This window comes from Glycine soja, chromosome 19 (assembly GCF_004193775.1).
Source record: "Glycine soja cultivar W05 chromosome 19, ASM419377v2, whole genome shotgun sequence".
Lineage (NCBI taxonomy): Eukaryota > Viridiplantae > Streptophyta > Magnoliopsida > Fabales > Fabaceae > Glycine > Glycine soja.
In genome coordinates this window covers 46,303,434-46,327,291 of record NC_041020.1, presented here as the reverse complement: position 1 = coordinate 46,327,291, position 23,858 = coordinate 46,303,434, and the positions used below count along the sequence as shown (strand labels likewise).

Sequence of the window (23,858 nt, the reverse complement as noted above, 5' to 3'; positions counted from 1 at the left end):
GATTAAATAATTAAAACAATAAAAAAATATACTTAAACTTACAGATTGAATTTGACTTCTCGTTGCATGCGAGCCGAAGTGCCACCTCCTAATAAAAAATGTTCAAAGGTCTAGAAACTTCTGTCCCAACCAATTATGAACTTTTAGTCGTAAAGTTATTAACTTAGGTTTCGAAAGTGGCAAATTGAATGGCTGAAATAGTATTTTGATTTATTCAATAATTTTGTATTATAATAGGGAAAGTTTGATCGAACCACTTTTTTACAATGGATGCTTTGGTTTAAAAAAATAAAATTGGCTTTCAATGTTCTACCCCTTTTCGGTCCGCAATGTGGAAATTGCTGATGAAATGAAGATCATCTATGTCACAATATCTGCACGTTCGAAACCTAAGTTAAATTGGCCACTATAATCAATCATGTGCCATTTACAGGCCGTTGCTACTTCCTAGAATGCACTATCTTCCTCCACTTGGGGTGGCACATGTTGGATGCAAACCAGAACACTCGGAAGAATAAAGGGCAAGGCCAATTAGTTCAGAATTGTGGGCAAGTGGGTTTGACGGCATTTGAAGGTGCAAGAACCCAGTGTGCACCCTATGATTGAAACCGTGCACGTCACGCTCCTAAGTTACCAAGGACCAACAGTTAGCTAGGATCCTTGATCCCCTCAGTTCTCAGCCAGTGTTCTTAATTCATACTGAATTCTGTAACGTCTTTCTCTCTCAAAATGTTGTGTGTAGTTTATTCTGTACATATCTTCTGAAGTTTACTTTGTGACCTCTTCCTCTCTGCATAATGTAACAGTAATTCATTTTTCTTTCTTTCTTATAGGGTCTTCTTTTTTTTCTTCCTCATTCTTCTGTTTTTCTTTCATGGATTGTAACTGAACTTTCTTATTAGGATATTGATATAGTCTATTTAAAACCATGTAATTGAATTTTGGTTTTTTATATCAATTGTCTCATTTATTATTTTTCTTTAGTTTCATGCTTTTATATATTATTTTAAAGCCTCACTTGCCTCATCCAATTAGTTTAATTTAGTAAAATAATGAGCTGGTTTTATTTTTCATGACATTACTTATACGTTCTGATATGCTTGTTGAAGTCGTTTTTCATGATATTAGTTACGAGAAAGATTCATTAGCATCAGGCATTTTATTACGCTCAATCCAATGAAAATGCATTGCTAAGATAATTTTGAACTATCTACTGAAATCATAATTTTATTTTATAGAAGAATAGTAATAGTAATTCGATATACAAATGAATTACCCATAATGCCTACTGTTTTTTATCCATACCCAAGTTCTGTACAATTCCTTTATACTGCTGGTATAATTGTCAATGTAAATATTTTAATTTAAATATGTTTTTAGTCTCTTAAATTTGAAAGTCTATCCTTTTTAATCTCTCAAATTAAAATTTATACTTTTTTAAGTCCCTCTTGTAACAAAAAATTACCACAAATCAAAATGACTAAAAAAAACCAGTCAGAAAAGACTAATAAAACATTCCACGAATTTGAGAGACTAAAATATACAGACTCTGAAACTTGAGACACTCAAAGGATAACTAAGCCAAAATATTTTTATTACAAATTATTACATTTCGAACCACCATATCAAGAGGGTGTTTTATACGAAAATCCTGCGTAACGTTTTTAGAAATCGCCTGAAAGTATGTTACCCTGTCATTTTCTTTATATTTGAAGAGACAGATTATATGGTGTTACGAAAAATAAGAAATTTTTATATATCATTCAGTGTGTGCAACCTACAATTTTTAATACTATAAATAAAAAAATACACATCCAATCATACAGAACAAGAAAAGACTCGAAAACAGAAGAATGTCTCAGATTGGAAAACCTTTTGAGCTTCCTACAACATATGCACGAACAAACAGACATGAAGGATATCTTAGCCGTGGCATCATGACTTTATTGTGCCAGTTCAACGAGAAAAAAATGAAGTACAAACATATGAGAACAGACCCCAACTGGAGAAGATAATTATTTCAACCATTGCCTACATAATACATATACAATTATATATCCATGATTCCATCATTCTGTATCACATTTAAAGAAAAATTATGGCTTGTTGAGCACAGGCAAACGAAAAGGATATGCATCAATCCCTCAACTCAACGGAGAATATTACCTACCTTTATTAGTTTATTTGACAGAGAAGTCAGAACCAACTAGTTCTGTAGACGAAAAGGAGGATCTCTAAGAGGGAGCTACTATTTTTCCTACTAATCAGAACCAATAGCTTATGTTAATGAAGAGGAAGGTTTTTTGGAGAGCAAAGATTCAAGTGACGAATGATCAGTGACAGGGGGGCTACAAGTGAAGTTTTGGCATACAAGAGCTACAACCTTGTCAACTGCAAAGTTATTTTTTGCCATGAGAGCAACATTGCTGTTATTTACTTCCCAAAATCCCATCTCTTCTTTGTTGTTGGGATCTATATGAATAACCTACGATCAACACCAGCACAAATGTTATTGATGACAATCATAAGGAAATTGCAGATATCAACTTTATAAAGAGTAAGTATGATTACTGTTCTGTTGGGATCATATAATGCATGAGCTGCAGCAAGCATGTTTTCAAAGTCCCCAGAAGTCCTTTCACCAACCACAACCACTTGCTTCCGTGAAGGTACATGCAACATGTCTGCTGCACAACACATTAGAGGCACTGCCATAGCCATATCTTTCAACCTTCTCTCAAAAACGGCCTGCATTACCATTTGAAGGGAATTCTAGTCAATTGCAACTGGCTCAGTGGTCTAGTAACAGATTTCCTCTAATAACCCCCATCCCTGATCCCACCATTGTTAGCACATAAACAAGAACAGCTTTTAGGAGGAAAGGGGAAAAGGGTTTTACAGACCAATAGATGTTCTGCATTTTGCTTATAGTGCTCAGCCTTACTTCCAGCAACCATGGAAGCCAATCTTATAAGATTTATAGCAGAAACTGAGTTTCCTGAGGGTTCTGCACCATCATGGTCTTCCTTTACCCGGAGGAGAACGGAAGAATCTTCTCCTGTATTATTGAAATATCCACCTCCTGTCCTATCAAGAAACAAGGCATCCTGCAAGCAACTCATCATTAGCAACTCAATGCCTGATATACATGAAATAAAATTTCAATGGAGTCCAAACATCAATTTTACCTGGGTTTCCTGCAATTCAATGGCCCATAGAAGCCAGTTAATTCCACCACCAAATTCATAGAGATCCAGCAATCCAGAAATCAGAAAAGCATAATCATCCAAGAAAGCAGGAGCTTTAGACGGAGAATGTCTGAAACTATGGTGTAGCCTGTGAGTTTCCACATTGTAAAGCTGTTTCCAAATAAAGAATGCTGCTTTTTCTGCAATTCTCAAGTACCCCTTTGCCTGGAACATGCACAATCAAAAGGAGAAAGTTAAACACAAAGGAAAGAATCAAATTGGCTACAGGGTTTCCTCCAACAGCTTCACCCACTACTATAACTTAAACTGTCAGTGTTCTCTAACTCAGAAACTAGTCATTGTTCAAAGCAAGAATTGTGATCAACAGTATAAAACTGAGCATCTATGATGATAATTTACAGACATCTTCCAGAAACATCAATAATATTAACGAGGATTGTGTCCCATGTTTTTAAATATTGGTAGTCATTCATTTTCACTGCTAGTTGCTATATTAGTAGGGGAAAAACTTACTTCAGTGCCAACGACAGGAAAGTAGAATTTGGTCCCTTCAACTTCACCCTTGAGAATCTTAGAAGCCCTAGCAAAAGATGAGATTGCCAGTCCATTCCATGATACAATAACCTAGGAGCATAGGAACCCTTGAGTTGGGAGTACACATAAAAGTTGAAGTCTAGATCATCATAGGTGGATCCCAAATAAATCCATAAGATTATTCAGAGGAAATACCTTATCATCCAAATGTGGCTTTGGACGCCTTGACCTTACTTCAAACAACTTATGCCTGCACTCTCCAAGAATTTCTTGATATGTCTCAATTGACATGCCATATTTTGATGCCAGTTCTGAAGGTTCCTTTCTCTCAATCAGGACATTCTTTCCCTTGAATTCATCGTGAGGATCACTCATTCCAGATAGGTTACAGTTACCTGATTGCTTGATGTAATAGTGCTCCTCGAAAAGAGCAGCATGCTCTCCAAGTATGTCTGCAACCTATACAGAACAAACCGAATTGAAAGACACCTCCAAAAATAATACACCAGCCAATCATTAATATAATACTTTTATGAGAAATTGTCAAGAGTCAAGAAGCACTAGATATAATCACAGAATTACACAAGGGAAACAGAACAATATGATACACTGCCAAATGCTAGAGATGTTCAGAAAAAAAAAAAAGCATAATAAACCACACTTTTTATTTAGCACAAATGATCTCTGTGAATTATCTGCTTATTATCTACTAGAATGTTCTATTTGTATTTGGAAGTACAATATAGAGATCTACAGTAACGAAACAAATATTTTTTTTTATTATCCCAGTTGGGCAATAAATATCAAGGAGAACAAAATAATGAGTTGAAAAACATAAAATACAACTCAAAATTCAAAAGGGTATCATAGCTCACAAGTTTAAGCAAATAATTCCAGATCAACTTTGAAAATACTGTAGTTAGATTGTCCTTAGCAAATTAACAGATAATTAAGAAATCGGCGAAACAACACATTTTTCTCTTGAAAAATACAGTTTATTAATTCGTGCAAGAGAAAAATAAATTGATTCAATTGAATCCTTAAAGAATTTCAATTGACTGCCATATAACCAGGTTATTGTGCCATGTCAGCAACTTTGTAGGCCATGTCACAGCATTTTATGTCATCCCAGATAGTTGTTCTGAATAGTTTTGGACTGGTAGAGCTACCCAGAACTAAACCAGATGCTGGATTAGGACCAAGGGGCCTAGGTTTTGGAAGGTTTAAGTGAGAAAGCAAAATGTGGGCCCCAAAGTTTAGTGTTTATGTGAAACTGGGAGAGTTAGTTATGCACGGTGTATATTCCAAGATAGGAAGGGGATATAGGGGTGAATGGTAAAAACCTAAGAGGATAGTTAGCTAAGATTATTACTTTTTGGATGTGATCTTGGACAGAATTTTTCTTCTCTGAGGAGCACATTGCTCTGGACTTCACCTTCTGGCTGTAACGGCTCATTGGGCTGGTTTTAGTGTTTAATACCATCAGCTTTCTGGTTATTCAATTCTGGTTCCTAACATGGACCCAACTGAAAGATAAATTTTGTAATGACCTAACTGAACTAATTTATTTTTGGGGGACGATAATGAAGAATTGTATATTCTTTATGGACCTACAATGTTATTATCCATTAAAAATATATTAAGGAAAGTCAAATAGGGCATGAATGAAACACCTCTTTGCCTGTCCATATGTAAAAGGCTCCTTCCTTTTTTCTTGCAGCTCCTTCAGTCTCTGCACTGTCAGCATCCTCTGCTGAAAAAATTTCACCTTCTGGACCAATCATATCTCTCCTTAAATAATCAAGGATATCCCGTGATATATATGAATAAAAGGTATCTTTTGTGATAGAAAACGCATCTAGATAAACATTAGCAAGCTGCCCTTGATCATAAAGCATCTTCTCAAAATGTGGGACTGCAAAGATATAACAGCTCAACAAATCAATCATCTTTACAATATTTTAAAACAAAGAGCATTGGATATAACAGCACATCCTAATTAACATGGCCAAATCAAAATGCTCAGGTATTTTCATATTGAGAATTACAACTCATACATATAACATATCAAATATATACTCAAAGAAATGACTGCTGCCCAAGGTAAACTTACCATGCCAGCACTCATCCACACTGTATCTGTGAAATCCCCCTCCAATATGATCATGCATCCCGCCTTTTGCCATGCATTGCAAGCTAAAGAAAACCATTTTCTGAATTCTATTAGCTCCATCCAACTTCCCCGTATCTTCCAACTTTTTGGAGTGATATAGCATCAAGTTTATCTCAACTGGTCTGGGAAACTTTGGTGCAGATCCAAAACCACCAAACTTTGAATCATAGCTCCCAGAAAGCTACAAAGAAAAGAGTAGATTGAATGACACTCAAGATTCGAAACACTCAGCATAATTTTAACGATTCAAAACATCCAACAAATACATGTCGATATAATTTTTTTTCTCACATTATAAAAAGAATATTCTTTAATTTATGTTACAATATGAAATCTTACAACAGTGGTTGCTATCAACCCCGGTCATTACAATACGAGTCTAAGAAATGTTGAAATAGTAGACAAAAGCAGATGCTCAAAGCCCCACCTGCTCCGAGCATAGGCGTAACGCATCAGCTGGAACCCCATCAGGCAGTTTATCAGAATCTGAACTAGCAGACATTGCCTCAGAAAGTTGTTCAATTGCATATGATCCACGCTTAATCAGCATATCCCTCTTACTATCCCAAGCTTCTTTTAACTTTCTGGAGAAAACAGGAACAAAACAGTATACAAATAAAAACTTCAAAAACCATAATAAAAATTTCAATCCATTGGCCTGGAGTTTTATACTCAATAAATTCCAGCATGCCATCCACCAAATTTTACTCCGAGAAGAGTCCAAGCAGGTTGATGATTCAAGTCAACATGTGCCATAACTCTCACCTAAGTATAGTCTTAAATCCAGGTCGTCCATACTTGTCATCAGGGGGGAAGTAAGTTCCACCCATTAAAGGTTTCAAGTCAGGTGAAAGAAACACACTCAGGGGCCAACCTCCTCCACCATACAAAGCCTGCACATACGACATGTACACCTAAAGAAGGGAAAAATATCCTTTAGTACAACTTGTTACTAGTAGAAAACCTTAAACTTTCCATAACCATCTCAATCATTCAAATTCCAAAGGAATTTTGGATAATTTATAAACACCATTTTTTGTTCCTTAAAATAGAATAATTTTTGGAAATAATATCCTTGTAGGTACTCTCAGCTGACATGCCTCCAAAAATATACCTTATCAACATCTGGTCGCTCCTCTCGATCCACCTGTAGCATTAACACATTAAAGTGAGAGACAGAATAAAGCATAGAAACCTTTGAAGCAATGCCGAGTAAAAACAGAGAGAACATTTCTAGAAACTAAAATTGAAAGCAAGATAAAAAAGAAAAATTAAATGACCTTAATGCTAACAAACCAATCGTTCAGCAACTTGGCAACCGCTTCATCCTCGAAAGACTCGACCTCCATAACATGACACCTTAGCAATAAACACTTGAGATTCCGAAAACGTTGAAACTCATCCAAAACAATAGGAGTTGTGAATCACACACATAGACGTACCAGTGACAAGTGCTGTAACCAACTTCGAACAGAATCGCCATCAAACAAACACCAACCACACGCAAAGCTTAGCGGTTAATAAGGCAAACGAAAATCGCAGAAAGAAAAACAGAACACGCAAAAAAAGGAGAATTACTTGACAAGAAGATAGGCGCGTCTCGGCGGCGCGCTTCGGCGAAGGCTTCTTCACCCCAGGGATACCAATGAACCTTGAATAAGAATTAAATTATAATTAGTGAAAAGTGAGGAGTGAGGTGAGAATGGTGAATACTTACAGGGTTATGTGCGTGTTGGAGAAGGTAGGGGCTCTGCTCGGAAGCGAGTCGATTAATGTGTATGTGGGAATGAGATGATGCCATGGAGAGGACTTTGAGTGTGAGAGTTTCAAGTTTGAAGAAGAGAAGGGTTATCAATTATGTATGAGTAATAGCTAATAACTGCATCTTCCAGAGCAAGTTTCAAGTATGAGCTGAGTTCCCATGTCTACCTCTTCCCTTCTCAACGGTTCGACATCCACAACCTTTTCTTTGCTTTGTTAGTTCCCTACATGTTCACTTAATTTATAACATGATAATATATTAACTTATTCCATTATCACTTAACGAATTTAAATTTAAATTAATGATATATATCAAAAAAAAAAATTTAAAAAGATCAAATAAAAAAAATAATTTTAGGTATTAAACTAAAAAATATATATTACAAATATAAAAAAACATTTAAATTTTTATTTTATATTCATTAGACTATCCAAAATTCTTTTTATTTATAAAATTTAAGTGAAAGTTTTCATATTTTATAAAGTTTAATGTTTATATATTAACGGTCTAAAACAATTTTACATTATCATTCAATCACAAATCACTATTTAAATTACTTTAAGATAATTATTTAAAAATATTTTAATTTTAATTTTTTAGGGTTGGATATGATATGAAAATTGATAATGACAAAAAATTAGAATTAAACTTCTATTTTCAATGGGTTTAAATTCAATTCACCATGTTATTAAAATCATTATCCTATGGTTAGTTCCAATGCTCATGAACTTTTGTAACTGGGGAGTGTCTAATTTACCAAAATAAGCTTTTGTCATCTTTTTTCTGACAATAAAAAAGAAATGTTACTCGAAATAAAAGCTGATAATTTCCAAAGATCCCATGACATTAGTGATTATCCAACAAGTCTGAATGTTTCAGATAGCCACGCAGCTCTGGGCAGAAATTAGCACTATTTTGTTTATCTTTGTTTTGTTTTTTGGTCGGAAATGGAACTGTAAGAAACTGTGTTGCTCTTCAAGGCTTCAACAACCTGTTGGAAAAAGTATATGTTGGCTCACTTGGCTGGCTTCCAACTTTCAACCAGTATGAGGGAGCCGGGAATCGAACTCTTGGTTCATTGGGTTCAACACCATATACAATGCAAAAAAAAATGCAAAAGTTAATTGCATCACTTCACATAATGAAACAGATTTTTACAGAGTACTATATAATTAAGTGTTATATGTATAAGTGCCCCCTATCTACTACACATTGACAATCAATCAACTCGATACGGTATGTCTATGTCTCAAACTTGGGATGATGGGGCACGTTCAGGAGAACAACAATATGGCAGATCTTCCATTCTGAAAATTACTCCAGCAAAAAAAATTCAAATCACTTGGGCGAAATCTGCTGCATATCAGCCAGCCGGAGCACCCACAGATTCAGCAAGTTCTTCCAGAAGTTCCTTTTGCTCCATTGTAACACAAGACTGCAAGAAGAAAGTTTTTTAATAAGGCAGAGTCCTGATATAGATAAAGCAATCTCATTCATTTAATCATATTAACTCATTAATGGTAAAGTCTGTAGTATATCCTTTTAATGTCGGTAAACATTGTAACTTTTGATCAGATTAGTGTTTGTCATTCTTTGCCGTTGGTCAATCGTGTCCTCACTTTTTTTTTTCTTTTAAAAGCCCAAGTAGAGTGCAAGCCCATGGGTGCGGTCCCTTCCTTTGTTTTGTGGGGTTCCTGTTCTTCACCCTTGCAGTGTCTTTTGGAATAATTGAAGAAACAGGTTATTTTTTGGTTAATGTGATTGTGTGAATTTCAGTCGGAGAATCAATGTCATTCAACAGCATATCAGCATCCAGTTATATCCTTCTCAAAGACCCCACTCAACATTATCAAATCCAATCCAGAAGTTTCAATGATTTTGGGTTTCTCTGAAGCCCTCCAAACTTTCTTGTTGCAAATCCTTGCTTACCAGACCCATTTTCATCTTAATACAAACCTGCCTTATCTAATAATACCTAGAGAAATACTAGTAACACACTCTGTCACAGTCTTTTAAATACACTTTTTACTATTAGTTGAAATTTATTGAATTCAAAATTTTGTGGGTCCTACTTTTTATGAGTTCCACTAATAATTTTGTAGTTTCCAATGAATTTAACCAATAATAGAGAATCTGTTAGAAATAGGGTGTTGCCTGCTAGCACTTCTCTAGTACCTAAATAAACCACCTGAAAAAGTGCACAGATGCCCCTATATTAACTAGCATATACCACTTTCTAAGCATATTTTACACGAAGCCAGACACTGGGAAACACAAGAAAAAAGAACAAGTTCATTCCAAGTGTTAGATAATATACCTGAACAGCATCTTCTATATCACCATCAAGAAAAGAGGTGAGCTCATAGTTTATCTTCAATCTGTGGTCAGTAACCCTGTTGTCCTGATAAGAAAAATTTGCAAGTGTCAAAAACTGCCACTAAAAATCTTAATCTCATCAAGACAAAATGAAAATTTAATAACACAGCAATATTCTACCTCAAACCACTATTCTGACAGGAACTACATAACTCTAGTTCGCTGAATCTTATTCAATTCACTCAATGAACATGATTATCAAAGATCTTAAAAAAATAATTAATGACTTATTATGTCATGTTTCTCACATATCTTCTATTTTTCTAACAAAATAGCATTAGCATTGCTCACCTTACAATTTATAAAGGGAAAAATTGTCATGAATAAAATTACAATGTATAGAAACTCATTAAATTTTGGATGGGGATTGGAGAGACTCATGAGTGACTGTGTAACTATGTTAAAATATATTGAACAGCAACATTTAGTACCTTATAATTGTATGTTCGGATTTTTTCTGACCGTGCACCTGTACCGACCTGTAATTGCATACAGCAAGGCAAAGAATTTTAACTCAATAACTGTTTGCTCACCCATTTAGCAAGTACACCATATAAAATTTAATTCAATATCTTGCTAGTATTTCAAACACCTGCACAAGAAGGAGCATACCTGTAATTTCCTTTGATTTCGTAATGACTCTTGCTGCTCCCTTATCTTCATCTCATATCTGTAAAAGGACCTTGTATCATTTTACACGTAACATACTAAAGCAAATAAATATACTTTAGTTCCTCATGAATAATTACATTAATGATGAACTCATAGTGTTTGATCAGTTTTTGGCTTCTTGACATTAATATCCTTTAGGCTATGTTTGGATTGGTGGTAGAGAACGGAACAGAATGGATCAGGATATAATGGAGAAGAATGGATTGGATTTAAAATACCATTCTATTGTTTAGGTAATTTATAATAGAATGGCACAAATATTTCACAAAAAACACCAATTATTATTTCTTGCAAGAAATGAAATTAATCTGGAAAGTTCTGAACTTTAGTATTAATTCAGTCCTAAGTTCTAACCCCCCGCCCCACCACCTAAATATCTAACAACAACTTATGCAGCAAAATCATTACATTATAAGCAATTGGATTGACAAGAAAGGTAATGAAGAAACAGTGTACTTATTAGCAGGACATTCAGAAACACCAAGCAAGAAGAAGCATGTAGAATCACATGTAGCTTTGACAGGAGAAGCAGGCAGCAGCACACAAGAGGAAGAAGAACTCTCACCGCCTCATGGCACTAGCAGGAAGAGAAAGGAGAAAGTTTAACTGTTCTTAGTGGAGTGGACAGTTATAAAAAAAAATAAGATCAAATTAGATATTCTATAAATTAGGAAATTTGTGCTCCCCAAATTGAGGGGGATGAAAACGGAACTGAACAGTGGAGTGGGATTCATCAGTTACCATCCTCTCCCATCCTTATTTTTTTAAACAAATCAATGGTATAATTTTTTCATCCACTCCATTCCTTACCACTACATTCTCTACCCCCAATCCAAACATACCCTTAGTTCCTCATGAATAATTGAACTCAAGGAAAGATTGGGATATTTTATCTTGTGAACATGTGTTTAAGAGGAAAAGGAGGGGGAAAAAAGTTGAAGTCATTGCTGACATAAACATGACTCGATTCTAAAATCAGACTCATAAAACTACATGATTGATGCTTACAGTTTTGCTCGGAGCAACTGAAAAGCACGATTCTTGTTCTTAAGTTGTGTTCTTTCTTCAGTACAAAAGATGCGGATTCCCGTTGGTTTATGGAAGAGATCAATGGCTGTTTCAACCTTGTTAACATTCTGGCCTGCAAGATATCTTTGCATGAGAATTCATGGAGGAGTTTATTCATGCTCCAAGGAATAGAAAGATTGATTACTTGACTAAAATGGTTTAATGGTCATAGATCTTTACCTCCAGCACCCCCAGAACGTGCTGTTGTCAGTTCAATATCTTTTGGGTCAATTATGACTTCAACTTCATCAGCCTATGAAAAGATTCCAGATCAATAGATTTAGATGTTTTTTTAAGTCTTAAAAGAAGAAAGGAAGGCATGTATATACTTACAGAATTAGTACGCTAAAAATTATACTGACTAAAGAACATATGAATTTAAAGAAGAAACAATTTCAATAGAGCATCAACCTTTAATTACAAAATTTAATCTGCCTTCCACAATAATAGATTATAAATTGAGACAACACCATATCTATATAGACTTGAAACACTTTAGACTTATGCAAGATACTTCTATGATTCAGATAGATCTTTATACAAAAGTAGTAACTTTTGGAATAAAATATCAAATTAGCAATAGTCCAAATGCAAAGACTTAATGTTTTGATTGTTTTCAAACCTGGATGTCAGGATCATGAATAATTTATAGCTAAAAGCCTGAAATATGTACTCCACCTCTGGCATGATGGCCACTGTTGCGGTTGAAGTATGCACCCGGCCCTGTGTTTCTGTTAGGGGAACACGTTGAACTCGGTGGACACCAGATTCATATTTCAATTTACTGTAAACACGATTTCCTTTTATCTCCATCACATAAGTTTTGTATCCTCCTTTTTCTGCCTAAAAGATGGCAAAATAATTATACAGATTACATAAGCAATGACAAACTATTTCTTTTAGAGTTTTCATGAGGAATACCGCAGAGCTTGAGACAAGAGAATACTTCCAAGAATTCCTTTCACTATATCTTTCATACATTCGAACCTGATTCAACATCAAAACAGCATCAGAATATGCTTATAATTGAACTTCACATTAATGGTTCCTTCATTTGAACTAGAAAAATTAAAAAGTTTTAGCGACAGTTAAACAATTCAGAAATGACCCAACAACAGATTTGTCATTTGCAACATGTGTGTGTACTTCAAGCATTCTGCATGGATTAGACTTGGAAAAGACAAATGTTAGCATGTACCTACAAGATCACCAGCCCATATTCCGGCCTCGTCACCACCAGTGCCTGCTCGTACTGCAGAAGTGAATGATGAATATAACCTTTAGAGCTAGAAAAATAAATGAAGATAATAATGTATTGAAATGTTAAACTCAGCTATCCAGAATTCTGGAGTGCAACTTAAATGTACAAGATGGGAGAATCCCAAAATTATGCCACTCTGTGATGTATAAATCAAATAAGAGTAACACTCCTCCATAGCAAAATTAAAAAACAGTAGCACTAGTAAATTGTAACCATTTAATTCAGTTGAGTGCATATGATGAAGCAGCCTCACTTTTATCAATTCAATAAACTCCTTAATATAACATATTTTGTACATTTCCCATTATTAAAATGCAAACAATATTAGAAAAAGTTTAGGAAACCACTTTATGTCCTACAGTACAAGTTGTAAGAAAGGAATTTACTGTGTTGTGTGTACTTCACCACACACAATGCCTTTGTTTATAATCAGAATTGATACATAAATAGGGAAACCTAATAATGACTAATAAAGAAGGAAATCCCTAATTTCAGCTATACAATCAATCATATTAAAAATGTATATTTCACACAAGTCTTGGCCATGATTCATGAAACATTCAACTTAGCCATAAAGTAAAATCATTGGGCTACAACAATGTAGTGTAAAGAAAGAGATAATGTACCTTCAAGCAATATGTTTTTAGCATCCATAGGATCACTGGGAAGCAGTAACACCTATCATTATGTAGGAAAAAACTAAGAAGTTTCTAAATACCAAGGGAAAAAATAAAAAAGATGGAGGAGAGACTTGAAAAGTCAAGATAGCCAAAGACAAAAGAGGCTACAAATGATGAAATATATGAAGATGAGATTCCTAGTATGGTTTAGAAAACCGAGGAATGGAAACTCATGAGTCATGATAACCAATAACAAAAGAGAGTACATACTAACAGAACGACGAAAGTGAACCATGATTCCTCGGCATGGTTTTGAAATTTCAACTGATTCAACAATCAACATTTTGAATTGATGATTGTTACAACATTGGTATTGAACTAGAATGAGTAAACAAAACACAATATTATCCATGATGATATATAACGAGAAGAACATCTTACGAATGAACATACAACAGAACAGACTTAAAATCCATTAATTAGGATTTTGTAGATGAAAACACAAGTTGCAAGCATGACAGAATAAGACTTTAAAGAAGTTGCAGTTTGCAATGCAATATCAAAGTTAAAAACAAACCTTAAGCTTTTCCTCAAGCTCTGCAAGTTGCTTAGACAAAGAGTCAATTTCAAAAGATATCATTTCCACCATATCCTCATCGTTGCCATCATCCTTTGCTAAAGCTAAACAACAAAAGTTCAAAAATAAAACAAAAAAAGAAATCAATAATTCAATATCAATGAGCCTTCAACTTCAAGTACCTAACCTAAGATAGTAGAGTTCAGCAAACCTTTGGTTTCTTCTAGAACCTTCTCACAGTCTTTAAATCTCCTATAAGTGGACACAACCTACACCACAATTAACATTACACAGTTGCGTCAATATGTAAGGTTTAATAGCCATGAATATGAGTGAGAGTAACATAAAATTAAAGCACCTCATCAAGTTCTGCAACTGATTGTGCTAACTTCTGGTACTCCTTTGGATCAGAAACTACGTCTGGATCAGCAAGCTTGACCTGAAATTTCATCTTTGAGAAAAAATATTATTTGCAGAAAAAGGAAGCATAGTAGCGCGTGGTGGCAAACATACCGATAACTCTTGCCACGTTTTCTCGGCGGACTCAAGCTTCGTTATCAGATAAGGTTCCTGAAACTCAGCGCGAATGAGGAAAAATACGACAGTGAATTGAAGGAGTTGTGTTTGTTTTGAATGATTTTGGTGACTTACCGCCATGCAAACGATTCTTGGAGGAGTGAGTTTGGTGGCAACGCGTCGAGTAGTGAGAGGATGAAAGGAACGGTGTCGTATATGGAGTAGGTCGCGGCGCGTGGCGCATATTCGAGCTGTGAAACTCGCCGTTAAGCTATTCATGGCCACAGAGTAACCGGATAGAGAAGCGGAAGGCACGTACATTGTTGTTGGTGTTCGGATGAGATGAGGCGCTGCTTCTGTTGGGTTGGGCTCTCTTGTCAATTTATTTGAAACCACAAAATTTGATGATTCTCATTTATCATATGATTCTCTTTTCTAATTTTATACCTTTCAATATATTTTAATCTATAAGAAAGTATGTGCTAGAAAAATTATCACCAACATTTTTCCTTTGATCAGGTCAATTTATAAGCTGGTGAAAATAACTTATCAATCACACTCAACTTCTTGATTCCCGCAAGCCTTGGTTGCTCATTGCTTTCACCAAAGCAAACACTCTTTTCCATTGTCTTCCTCTTGCATGGTGATGACTGATTGTTGTGCTTACCCACTTTATTTGTTATCTTCTCCATTCGAGGGTAAACAATTGAGTTTCTTGCTATTTGCTTTTGGGGGGCTATAGGAAGATAAATTAGTTAATTGAAGTAGGAAAAGTAATTAAACCTTGTTTGTTGAAAAATAAAGAGCAAGGATTCAGGGGTCAAAAGCAATCGTTGAGCACAATTGATGTTGTTACTGTTTTTGTTGTTAACTTACTATCATTATTTTTGTATGAATTAATTCAAATGAAATACAACACTTTTCGGCAATCATTGCAGTAAATCATTAAAATAAATAATTGATGGAGGATCCGATTAGGTAAATTCGTTAAATGTTTAATTAGCCACATCACGCGTGCTTATATTACAATAATGAGGTCGACGATGAAATTTGATTCAACATCCCGAGTTTCTTGATCCGGTATGGCCCATGACTTTCCATAGACGAGGCCCATGTTGGGCCCAGACATATCAGCTCAACAATACTCTGTCTTGAACGAACAAGCCCAACCATGATCTTCAAATTTTGACAAAATAAAAATCCAATTTTATCCATAAATTAGTTAAAAACTTGTTGGGTGTTGCTAAGTGCACCAGCTTTATTGTTTGTGCACCCATCATTTTTTGTTAATTCTAAAATTACCTTGCATGGAAGGTATATGAGTTTGTAGTTGATCCGTATGATTTATACAGATAAACTTGATCCGTATGAGTCATACAAATGAATTTGATCTGTATGAGTCATACGGATCAACATGATCCGTATGAGTCATATGAATCAAGTTGATCCATATGACTCATACAAATCAACTTGAGTGAAAAACATTTTCGTTCGTTCACTTAAAATACTGGATGTACCTAGCATCACCCAGTTTGATCAATAACCAAACCAAACTATATATATATATATATATATATATATATATATATATATATATATATATATATATATATAATAAAAGAGTAGTTTGGTTTTACTTTGTTAAACCAAACATTCTTACTTTTTTTTTATAGCGTGTACATTACTTCTACTAATTAAGTTGGCGTCTCCAACTCTATCAAAGCATCCTTACTTCTAGTTTTGTTTTCTTACAAATGGGTACAATTGTATTCAGAGTTTTACTAATTACTTAAAGACATTGATTAAAGAATCAATAAATAAAAAATATTAAAATTCATACCGAGATGCATGAAAACCAGAGCAAGTGCATAATAATAACATTTATAAATAAAAAAAATTCATTTTAATTTATTAATCTAACTCTTAGTTAACATTTGTCGTGTGTAATGTGGGGTGTTCGCCCAACCCTCCAGCAAAAAAAAAAAAAATTGCCATGTGTAATGTCATTGTCCTACTTTTTAGACATATAGATTTTTTTTTCATAAACACTTAAAATAAATAAATACTCATAACAAATTAGAAAAATGTTAAATAAGCTTATTCAATGCCTAAGCTAATTTATAAAAATTCCTTGTATTAATTTTTTCAAATTTAATTTAAATTTATACATAAACTAATTTTAATTTATAGAAAAATATTTCATTTTTATTTTTTAAGCACTTATAGTATATAATTTGGGAATATAATTGAAACCAAGTTGAATGTACAAGGTTAGCTGCGTCACGTATTGATTGGCTCACCCAAGTGATGCTTAGAATTTTAGTGCCTGTCCCCACTCTCCCATAAATCCAATGTTTAATTAAAAGTGTGGGATCAAATGTTTACTGTGCATCATCATGTGATCACCTTCTTTCCATACTGCAATAATGTCTAATGATACAAAGCCTCTTTCATTTCAGTCTTTCATCCCAATGTGTGAAAAAATTAAAGGTAAAATTTGGTCCATTTATTTGTCTCAAAATTTGATTTTCATCATTTTATAATTTAATTCATGAATTTAATTTTTTTATTTTTTTTAATCTCATCATTTGAGTTCTTAATTCTAAAATTAGATGTTGACGATTACTTGTCAACCTTGATCATCACGTGTCGTGTTTTTATTGGACGTTGATCGTCATGTGTCACCTATTTATTAGTAATTAATTTTGTATACCTAATTAATGTCAATCTTTACTAAAATCACACCTGAGGAGTCCAATAAGAATGTGATAGATGATGATCAAGTTAAATAATTAACGGTTAAAGTTCAATTTTAAGATTGTGAATTGAAATAATGGGATTGTAAAAAATTAGATGATTGAATTCATGAATTAAATAGGGGACCAAAATCAAATTCTGAGATAAATATAAAACCAAATTTACAATTTTGTCCAAATTAAAAAAACTTCTTCTTTTTTTTTTTAAATAAACTTTTTCAGCTGTGTCTATGTCATTTGTTCGATCTCTAACAAATTAATTTATGGCAGCCGTAGGGAAACACAGTTTTTGAACTTTATATGTTTCAAAAGCGAACAGGAGGGACAACTATACAAAGGCAACAACCAATACTTGGAAGTTATAGCCTTATAGGCTACATCTGGTGTAAATATAAAAAGTGACAACATTGTTAATGCTTAGCTAAACGAATGCTGTTTAATATATATATTATGATTCTATCCATAAAAAAAGTATCTATTATGATTCTTATTTAATTATTTTTATATGGTTTCTCTAAACTATTTTATTCATTAACAAAGAGGAAAACTGATATTATGAATAGAATAGTTAAATTGAATATCAAGAGTCAATACACTCTCAACTTTATGAATAAAAAGAAAAGAAAAGAAAAGAATAAAAAAAAACTCTCAACTTTGATATCGTGTCTGTTTTATGATAGATCGACCCATTAGTTTTCATAAACTTTAGAAAGCATGAGCAAAGCTACTTTTAAGTCTGAGAAAGGAAAAACAGAAAGGTTTAATTTGGTATGACTCATTTTATTATTGAAGAAATGCAAAGACAAATGGGCACAATACAAATTAAAACATATGGGTTTCCTATGTCTCCAGACTCGGTACAAGAATCTGCATTGCCTTTGCCTTATCCTGCAAATCAAATATAGAGAAATGATCAAATAGGAAAAACTAAAAACAAATTAATGCTTTGTTTTTTTATTAATTTCCCCGACCCTAAGTAATAAGAACCAAAAAAAAGTAGCTGCTCCCTACTACCACATCATGGTTGTGCTTTGGAAACTCATTCTGAAGCTTTGATACACAAACCTGGTCCACTTTGAAGTTATATTCCTAATCCTATGATAAAGATAATAAGGGTGCAACGACATTGACGTAAAGGAGGAAAGGGGAACGAATTAATGAAATTATGCTCATTCTTAGTGTCTTCTATATTACCATATGATTCTAAAGATGGTTGCACTTTGACAAGAGTTTAATTGCAGAGGTAAACTGGACCACCTGTCAGTTTTTTCATATTTCTTGGAAGTAGGGGTTGGTGGCAGTAAATTACTACTATAAAGTTGTGATGAATGAATGAATTTATTAAAGTAAATTTTTGGGTAAATTATATTTTTTTAAATATCAGGATCAGTTTATTTTTAAAATTTTAATTTAATTATTGACTTTTTATTTTTTTATGTGATTTCTTTGTAGGCTTTCATTAGTTTTGCTTATTAAGTACTATTTTTATTTTATTTTATATATAGTCTCTTTACATATCACGAATTTTCTATTTAATCTCTTTAAATATCACAAAATTTTCATTTTTCCTCTCATTAATTTTTTAAGTTACATCAATAATTAATAGATAAAAAAAATAGAAGCCTTAGAAATAGATTACATGAGGCTCAGACTTTTTTTTATAATAGCTAAGAAACATCCTTTTAAAAATAAGAGATTTAATGGAAAAAAATATTTTGTAGGACTAAAAATACAATCTAATCGAAATTTTATATATAAAAGAAAATAAATATTTTTAAAATTTTAACAACTTAAAAAATATTATATGCATGGTCATCAACAGGTTGAAATAAATGATAATTACCTATATCGCTTAATTAAATGGTATAAAATGAATATATTGATGATTATAACAGACAAATATTGTGTGTGTGCATGTGTTAAAATATTTTCTTTGATTTTAAATATAAACAACAAAAAATTATTCTATCTACTATTTGAAATGATATTTTTTTTTATAAAATACGATATATAATTTTTCTTATATTCATTATTTTTAGGCTACAAATACCCTTAAAAGAAGAGAGATGATATATTGACAAATAATTAAAAAAGAAAAAAATATTAATTACAAAACATAATTTTGAAAAAGGTATGAATTTAAGAAATTATTTATTATTATTAACTAAACTAACTGTTTTTTTAAAATCTTCATGAATTAAGTAATTAGGTCTTATATATATGAACCAAAACAATATATATTTTGATCTCAATTATAAACAAATTTCTACTAACTTTACTACATTTAATGAGGTTATCTAAAAAATATTTTTCATTTAATTGATATTTTATTTTCAATGAACTCTTTTTATTTTTTATATCAAAATTTAATGAAGGATAATTGAGTAACATAACTTATTTTTTAAGTAGGACTAACAAATTTCTATTAATTGATTTACTTAATTAGTGTGTTTTTTTTTTTTTTTGCTTACAATGAAGACAGGAGTGAGTAAGGGGAATTATTTATTTTTGCACGTATATAATTAATGCATGCTTCTTGAAAAATTCTTATCATAATTAACTTTTTAGTTAATGTTTAAAATTGATGTAAACTTGATTTTCTTTTTTACCAAAGATGTAAATTTGATTAAAACTAGTAATACATACTCTATTTCTTGAAATATGTATTAATTGTATACGTAATAATATCTGAGACGCATATAAGTTATCCATTAAAAAAATGGATAATTTTTTCAATCACAATATTTTTTTATGACAAATATCAAGTTAATTTTTTATAATTACTTATTTGAGTTTTATTTTTGAATGTAAAATAATTTTATATGTACTCTTTTTCTCAATCACAATGTTTTTTTTATGACAAATATCAAGTTAATTTTTTTCAATCACTTACACAATGAAAAAGATTTTTACATAATAAGTGTTATATAAGAAAATAAAAATAAAAATAAGTGTCATTTTAGTTTTAATAAAATATTAACTATCTTTTTCATTTATATTTCTAATAAAATTAATGATAGAAAATAAATTTTATTTATAGATAAATTAATGATAATAAAGTTAATTTGTAAGATTGTTATCACTTTTATGTGTTTGCTAACTTTTGTCAGCTTGGATAAAAAAAACTTAGGACGCTATTTATCATGACGGAGGGATTGCTTTTATTTTTATTTTTCTTTTTCATTTTCTTAAACAGATACTTATATTTTGCCAACCAAAATTTAATATATAATAACATATTTGCTGATCTCAAATGATATTTTTTCTATCAATTAAAATATTTTTTTATAAATTTTCAAAACTTAAAAACTAAATACATGTATTTTTATATTTTAATTTATTTTAATTATATTACTATGTTATATTTTAAATTATTCATATAATACATGAAATAGTTACAGTTCCGGTAAAATGGAGGTGCAACCTACAAAGTACAATCACAAACTAACCGAATATCTTAAATTCAAAGGTAACATGTGTTTTTATTAACGTAGTTTAAGTTTTATATTTCTATATTGATAAATGTAGTCTTTAAGCTTTGAAAAGTAAATAAATTTCATTTTCGTCTCTACTACTTAATCACATTTTTAAAGATTTTTTTTTAATAAAACATATTTTTAAAGTTAAAAGCAATTACTAAATTTGCATTTTTTAAAAGTTCATAAATCAAAGTTATTACTATAAAATTATAGGATCTTGATTGTGTTTGATAGGAAATATACCAACAAAAAGTAAAATTATTTATCAACAATCACGAGTCATAAAAAAATAATAACTTATGTTTCTTAAGCAGGTAATTTAGGTAAAAAAAATAAAATTTATTATTTTTTCTTTCTAAATTTTATTTCAGTGTTCGGATTACCGTTTGGACTATTTAGACATTAATTTGACAAAAGAAATTGATGATCTTGTCATGATGACCAGATAGTCTACGATCATGATTCATCAACAGTTGGTCACATTTGTGATTTATGATAATTACTGCTATGAGCTGATGTATTTATCTAAAGGACTTTTCAACAAGCATTTTCTTTACTAGTTGTTCTTTTTAAATATTGGACAAGAAACCTTAAATAAATTGAATATTGAAGTTATTGGACAAGAAATATTATTATATTTAAATTTTTAATATATTAAATAATTTATTCATTAATGATATAATTAGTATTTTTAATAAAAAATATTTGTATCCTTTAACCAATAATTCAAAGATACTAATTATCACGTGTTTTTATTTAAAAGCAATACCATGTTTTCTTATATATATATATATATATATATATAATCTAGTACTCCATTTTTTGGTTTACAAAAATGGCACTGTAGTTAGAACTTAAAATCTCATGTAGACTATCCAAAACAAAGACATTGTAGAAAGATTTAAAATTATTCTTTATTTAATGCATCATGTTTGCTAGCTCTTTATTTAGACATCTATATTGGTCGGGACAATGCACTAAATTTCAATGAGTTATATTAATTATAAAAATCTTGTTTATAACATTTTTATAATATCATCTATCTTATAATTCATCACCTTTTTAAATAAATAATTCATCATATCATCTATCTTATAATAATTAAAAAGAGATATCATAAAACACTGTCGTCGTAAATAAATAAGAGTGATGATGATCGATAGATATTTTATCATTTTAAATACTTATTAGTCTCTATTATTTTATTTTCTGTAGTTTTTATTATATCATTCTGCCTATCATACTTGTATTTTTTTTTTTTTTTTATCATTTCTATATCTTAATTAATACTATCAAATTTAAGTGATGGGGTATCACCAATCAATTTTGAATAAATTGTTTGTCAACTTCAATTGCTACGGCATTGAATAAGCTCCAATCATACACTGTGCCTATCCTACATCAAAATAATTATTCCTTTGCTTCATATTTAGATACTTGTGCGTGGGTCAATAAATAGGTGGGGCTCCGGTTTTTTTAAGGTGTATATGTTTTAGATATTTATTTTTCACCTAACTTTTTTAATTAATTTACACATTCATCCGGTTTACATTTATTGCAGAGGAGAAAAAAGAAACTTAAAAAATATTTTATAAAAAACTATTTTTTTTACATTTCTTAGTTTGTGTACAAAACCCCCCTTAAAAAAATAAAAGTACTATATAATTAGAGATGTTAGTATCATAATTTTTAACACACTCTTTTAAATATATTTTTATTATTAACTAGTTAAATTTTATTAAAAATTACAAAATTTATAGATCTCACTTTTTAGTATTATAATTTTAAATAATTTTCAACTAAAACTGTATAAAAATAACTAATAACAAAGAGTATACTAAAATTAATGTGTTGAAGAATATATGACTGACACTCTTCATTCATCATGTCCTCCATTTTCCTATATCACAAGTATTTATTTCACATTTCTTATTTTTTAGATTTATCTTTTTATTATGTCAAATCAATTATTATATTTATATTTCTGTTTTTCTCTCTCTCAATATGTCAAAATAGTATGGAATGTCTACCCATTTTTAACTTTGAATTTTATATTCTTTTAATCGAAATAAGGTATCAAAATATCTTATCTGAATAATTAAAAAATCACTTCTGGCCTTGACAATGATATATGTTGCATATGTAAATCCTAGATATATAAAAAATGGAATAGTTCTCCATGAGAAAGAAAATAAATAGGTAAAAGAATATGTCAAGTCTTAAACGTCTAGTGTTTAGATAGGAAAACCAATAAGAGAAAAAATAATCCTAAAAAAGGTTCAGGTTGGAGTTTCATAGAAAATATTGTCTATAATGACAGAAAAATAAATAAATTAAAGACGTAATAAGATTGGAAGCTTGTATTAGGACATGCTACGTTACTAGAGTTACTCAAATTTCTTAAACTATTTCTATTTCTCACATTATTAGAGGTACTCAAATTTCTTATACTATATTTATTTCTTTTTATCACACACTTCCCTTTTTCCTTTTCCATCTCTCTCCTCTGTGGTTCTGTTATACTTTTAAATGTTAATTTATACACGCATTTTAGCTGATTAGTGTACTACCACTGATTGCATTAGAACATGCAATCCTACTCATTCTTTTAATTCCCACTTTAGCAAAGCTTTACACATAATATACTTGCTTGTTTTATGCCATGATCTTTACGTGGATATCTTTAGCTAGTACGCCATCATGACAATTCATAAAAGTACTGTTGTTACTCTTGTGGATTCCTGCAATTTCTTAAGACAAAAACCATGTAAAGAAAAGCGAAGGCCACTTATACCTTTCACCGAAAAGTGCGTTTACCTTGATTTAAGATTATAAAGTATGTTTCCAAGTCATAT

At 31.5% G+C, this 23,858-nt stretch overlaps 2 protein-coding genes across 4 annotated transcripts; both read right to left on the bottom strand.

The window, feature by feature from the left end:
- Window positions 1-1,770: 1,770 nt before the first annotated feature.
- Window positions 1,771-7,896, bottom strand: LOC114400234 (spermatogenesis-associated protein 20-like). Its single transcript, XM_028362573.1, has 15 exons — window positions 7,634-7,896; window positions 7,495-7,567; window positions 7,359-7,380; window positions 7,197-7,275; window positions 7,031-7,063; window positions 6,682-6,830; window positions 6,344-6,500; window positions 5,857-6,097; window positions 5,417-5,658; window positions 3,939-4,202; window positions 3,723-3,833; window positions 3,189-3,413; window positions 2,904-3,107; window positions 2,572-2,748; window positions 1,771-2,485 (listed from the first exon to the last, which is right to left on the bottom strand). The coding sequence occupies exons 1-15, from the start codon at window positions 7,715-7,717 to the stop codon at window positions 2,279-2,281; spliced, it is 2,268 nt and encodes a 755-aa protein (XP_028218374.1). The 5' UTR covers window positions 7,718-7,896; the 3' UTR covers window positions 1,771-2,278.
- Window positions 7,897-8,713: 817 nt separating this feature from the next.
- Window positions 8,714-15,394, bottom strand: LOC114398209 (peptide chain release factor APG3, chloroplastic-like). Of its 3 annotated transcripts, XR_003663523.1 has the most exons (16): window positions 14,904-15,394; window positions 14,766-14,822; window positions 14,611-14,703; window positions 14,464-14,521; window positions 14,253-14,356; window positions 13,682-13,733; window positions 12,997-13,046; window positions 12,716-12,781; window positions 12,473-12,637; window positions 11,975-12,047; window positions 11,735-11,867; window positions 11,183-11,303; window positions 10,667-10,724; window positions 10,486-10,533; window positions 9,996-10,079; window positions 8,714-9,113 (listed from the first exon to the last, which is right to left on the bottom strand). XR_003663523.1 is itself a non-coding variant. In XM_028360378.1 (15 exons), the coding sequence occupies exons 1-15, from the start codon at window positions 15,087-15,089 to the stop codon at window positions 9,042-9,044; spliced, it is 1,299 nt and encodes a 432-aa protein (XP_028216179.1). In that variant the 5' UTR covers window positions 15,090-15,253; the 3' UTR covers window positions 8,714-9,041. The 3 variants fall into 3 exon arrangements, 2 of the variants coding, with proteins under 2 accessions (XP_028216179.1, XP_028216181.1); XM_028360378.1 differs by lacking the exon at window positions 11,183-11,303 and having other exon boundaries at window positions 14,904-15,253; XM_028360380.1 differs by lacking the exon at window positions 11,183-11,303 and having other exon boundaries at window positions 14,611-14,691; window positions 14,904-15,246.
- Between the last annotated feature and the right edge of the window lie 8,464 nt (window positions 15,395-23,858).

Excerpts from the sequence above, each read along its gene's own strand:
- LOC114398209 (XM_028360378.1), bottom strand. The coding sequence starts at position 15,089 with ATGTACGTGCCTTCCGCTTCTCTATCCGGTTACTCTGTGGCCATGAAT. Across the intron at positions 14,704-14,765 it reads AAACGTGGCAAGAGTTATCG|ATGAAATTTCAGGTCAAGCT; the intron begins GTATGTTTGCCA and ends TTTTTCTCAAAG. Across the intron at positions 12,048-12,472 it reads CAGTGGCCATCATGCCAGAG|GCTGATGAAGTTGAAGTCAT; the intron begins GTGGAGTACATA and ends ATCTTTTCATAG.
- LOC114400234 (XM_028362573.1), bottom strand. The coding sequence starts at position 7,717 with ATGGCATCATCTCATTCCCACATACACATTAATCGACTCGCTTCCGAG. Across the intron at positions 7,381-7,494 it reads CGCGCCTATCTTCTTGTCAA|TTGGTTACAGCACTTGTCAC; the intron begins GTAATTCTCCTT and ends TTCTGTTCGAAG. Across the intron at positions 2,749-2,903 it reads AAAATGCAGAACATCTATTG|GCCGTTTTTGAGAGAAGGTT; the intron begins GTCTGTAAAACC and ends ATGGTAATGCAG.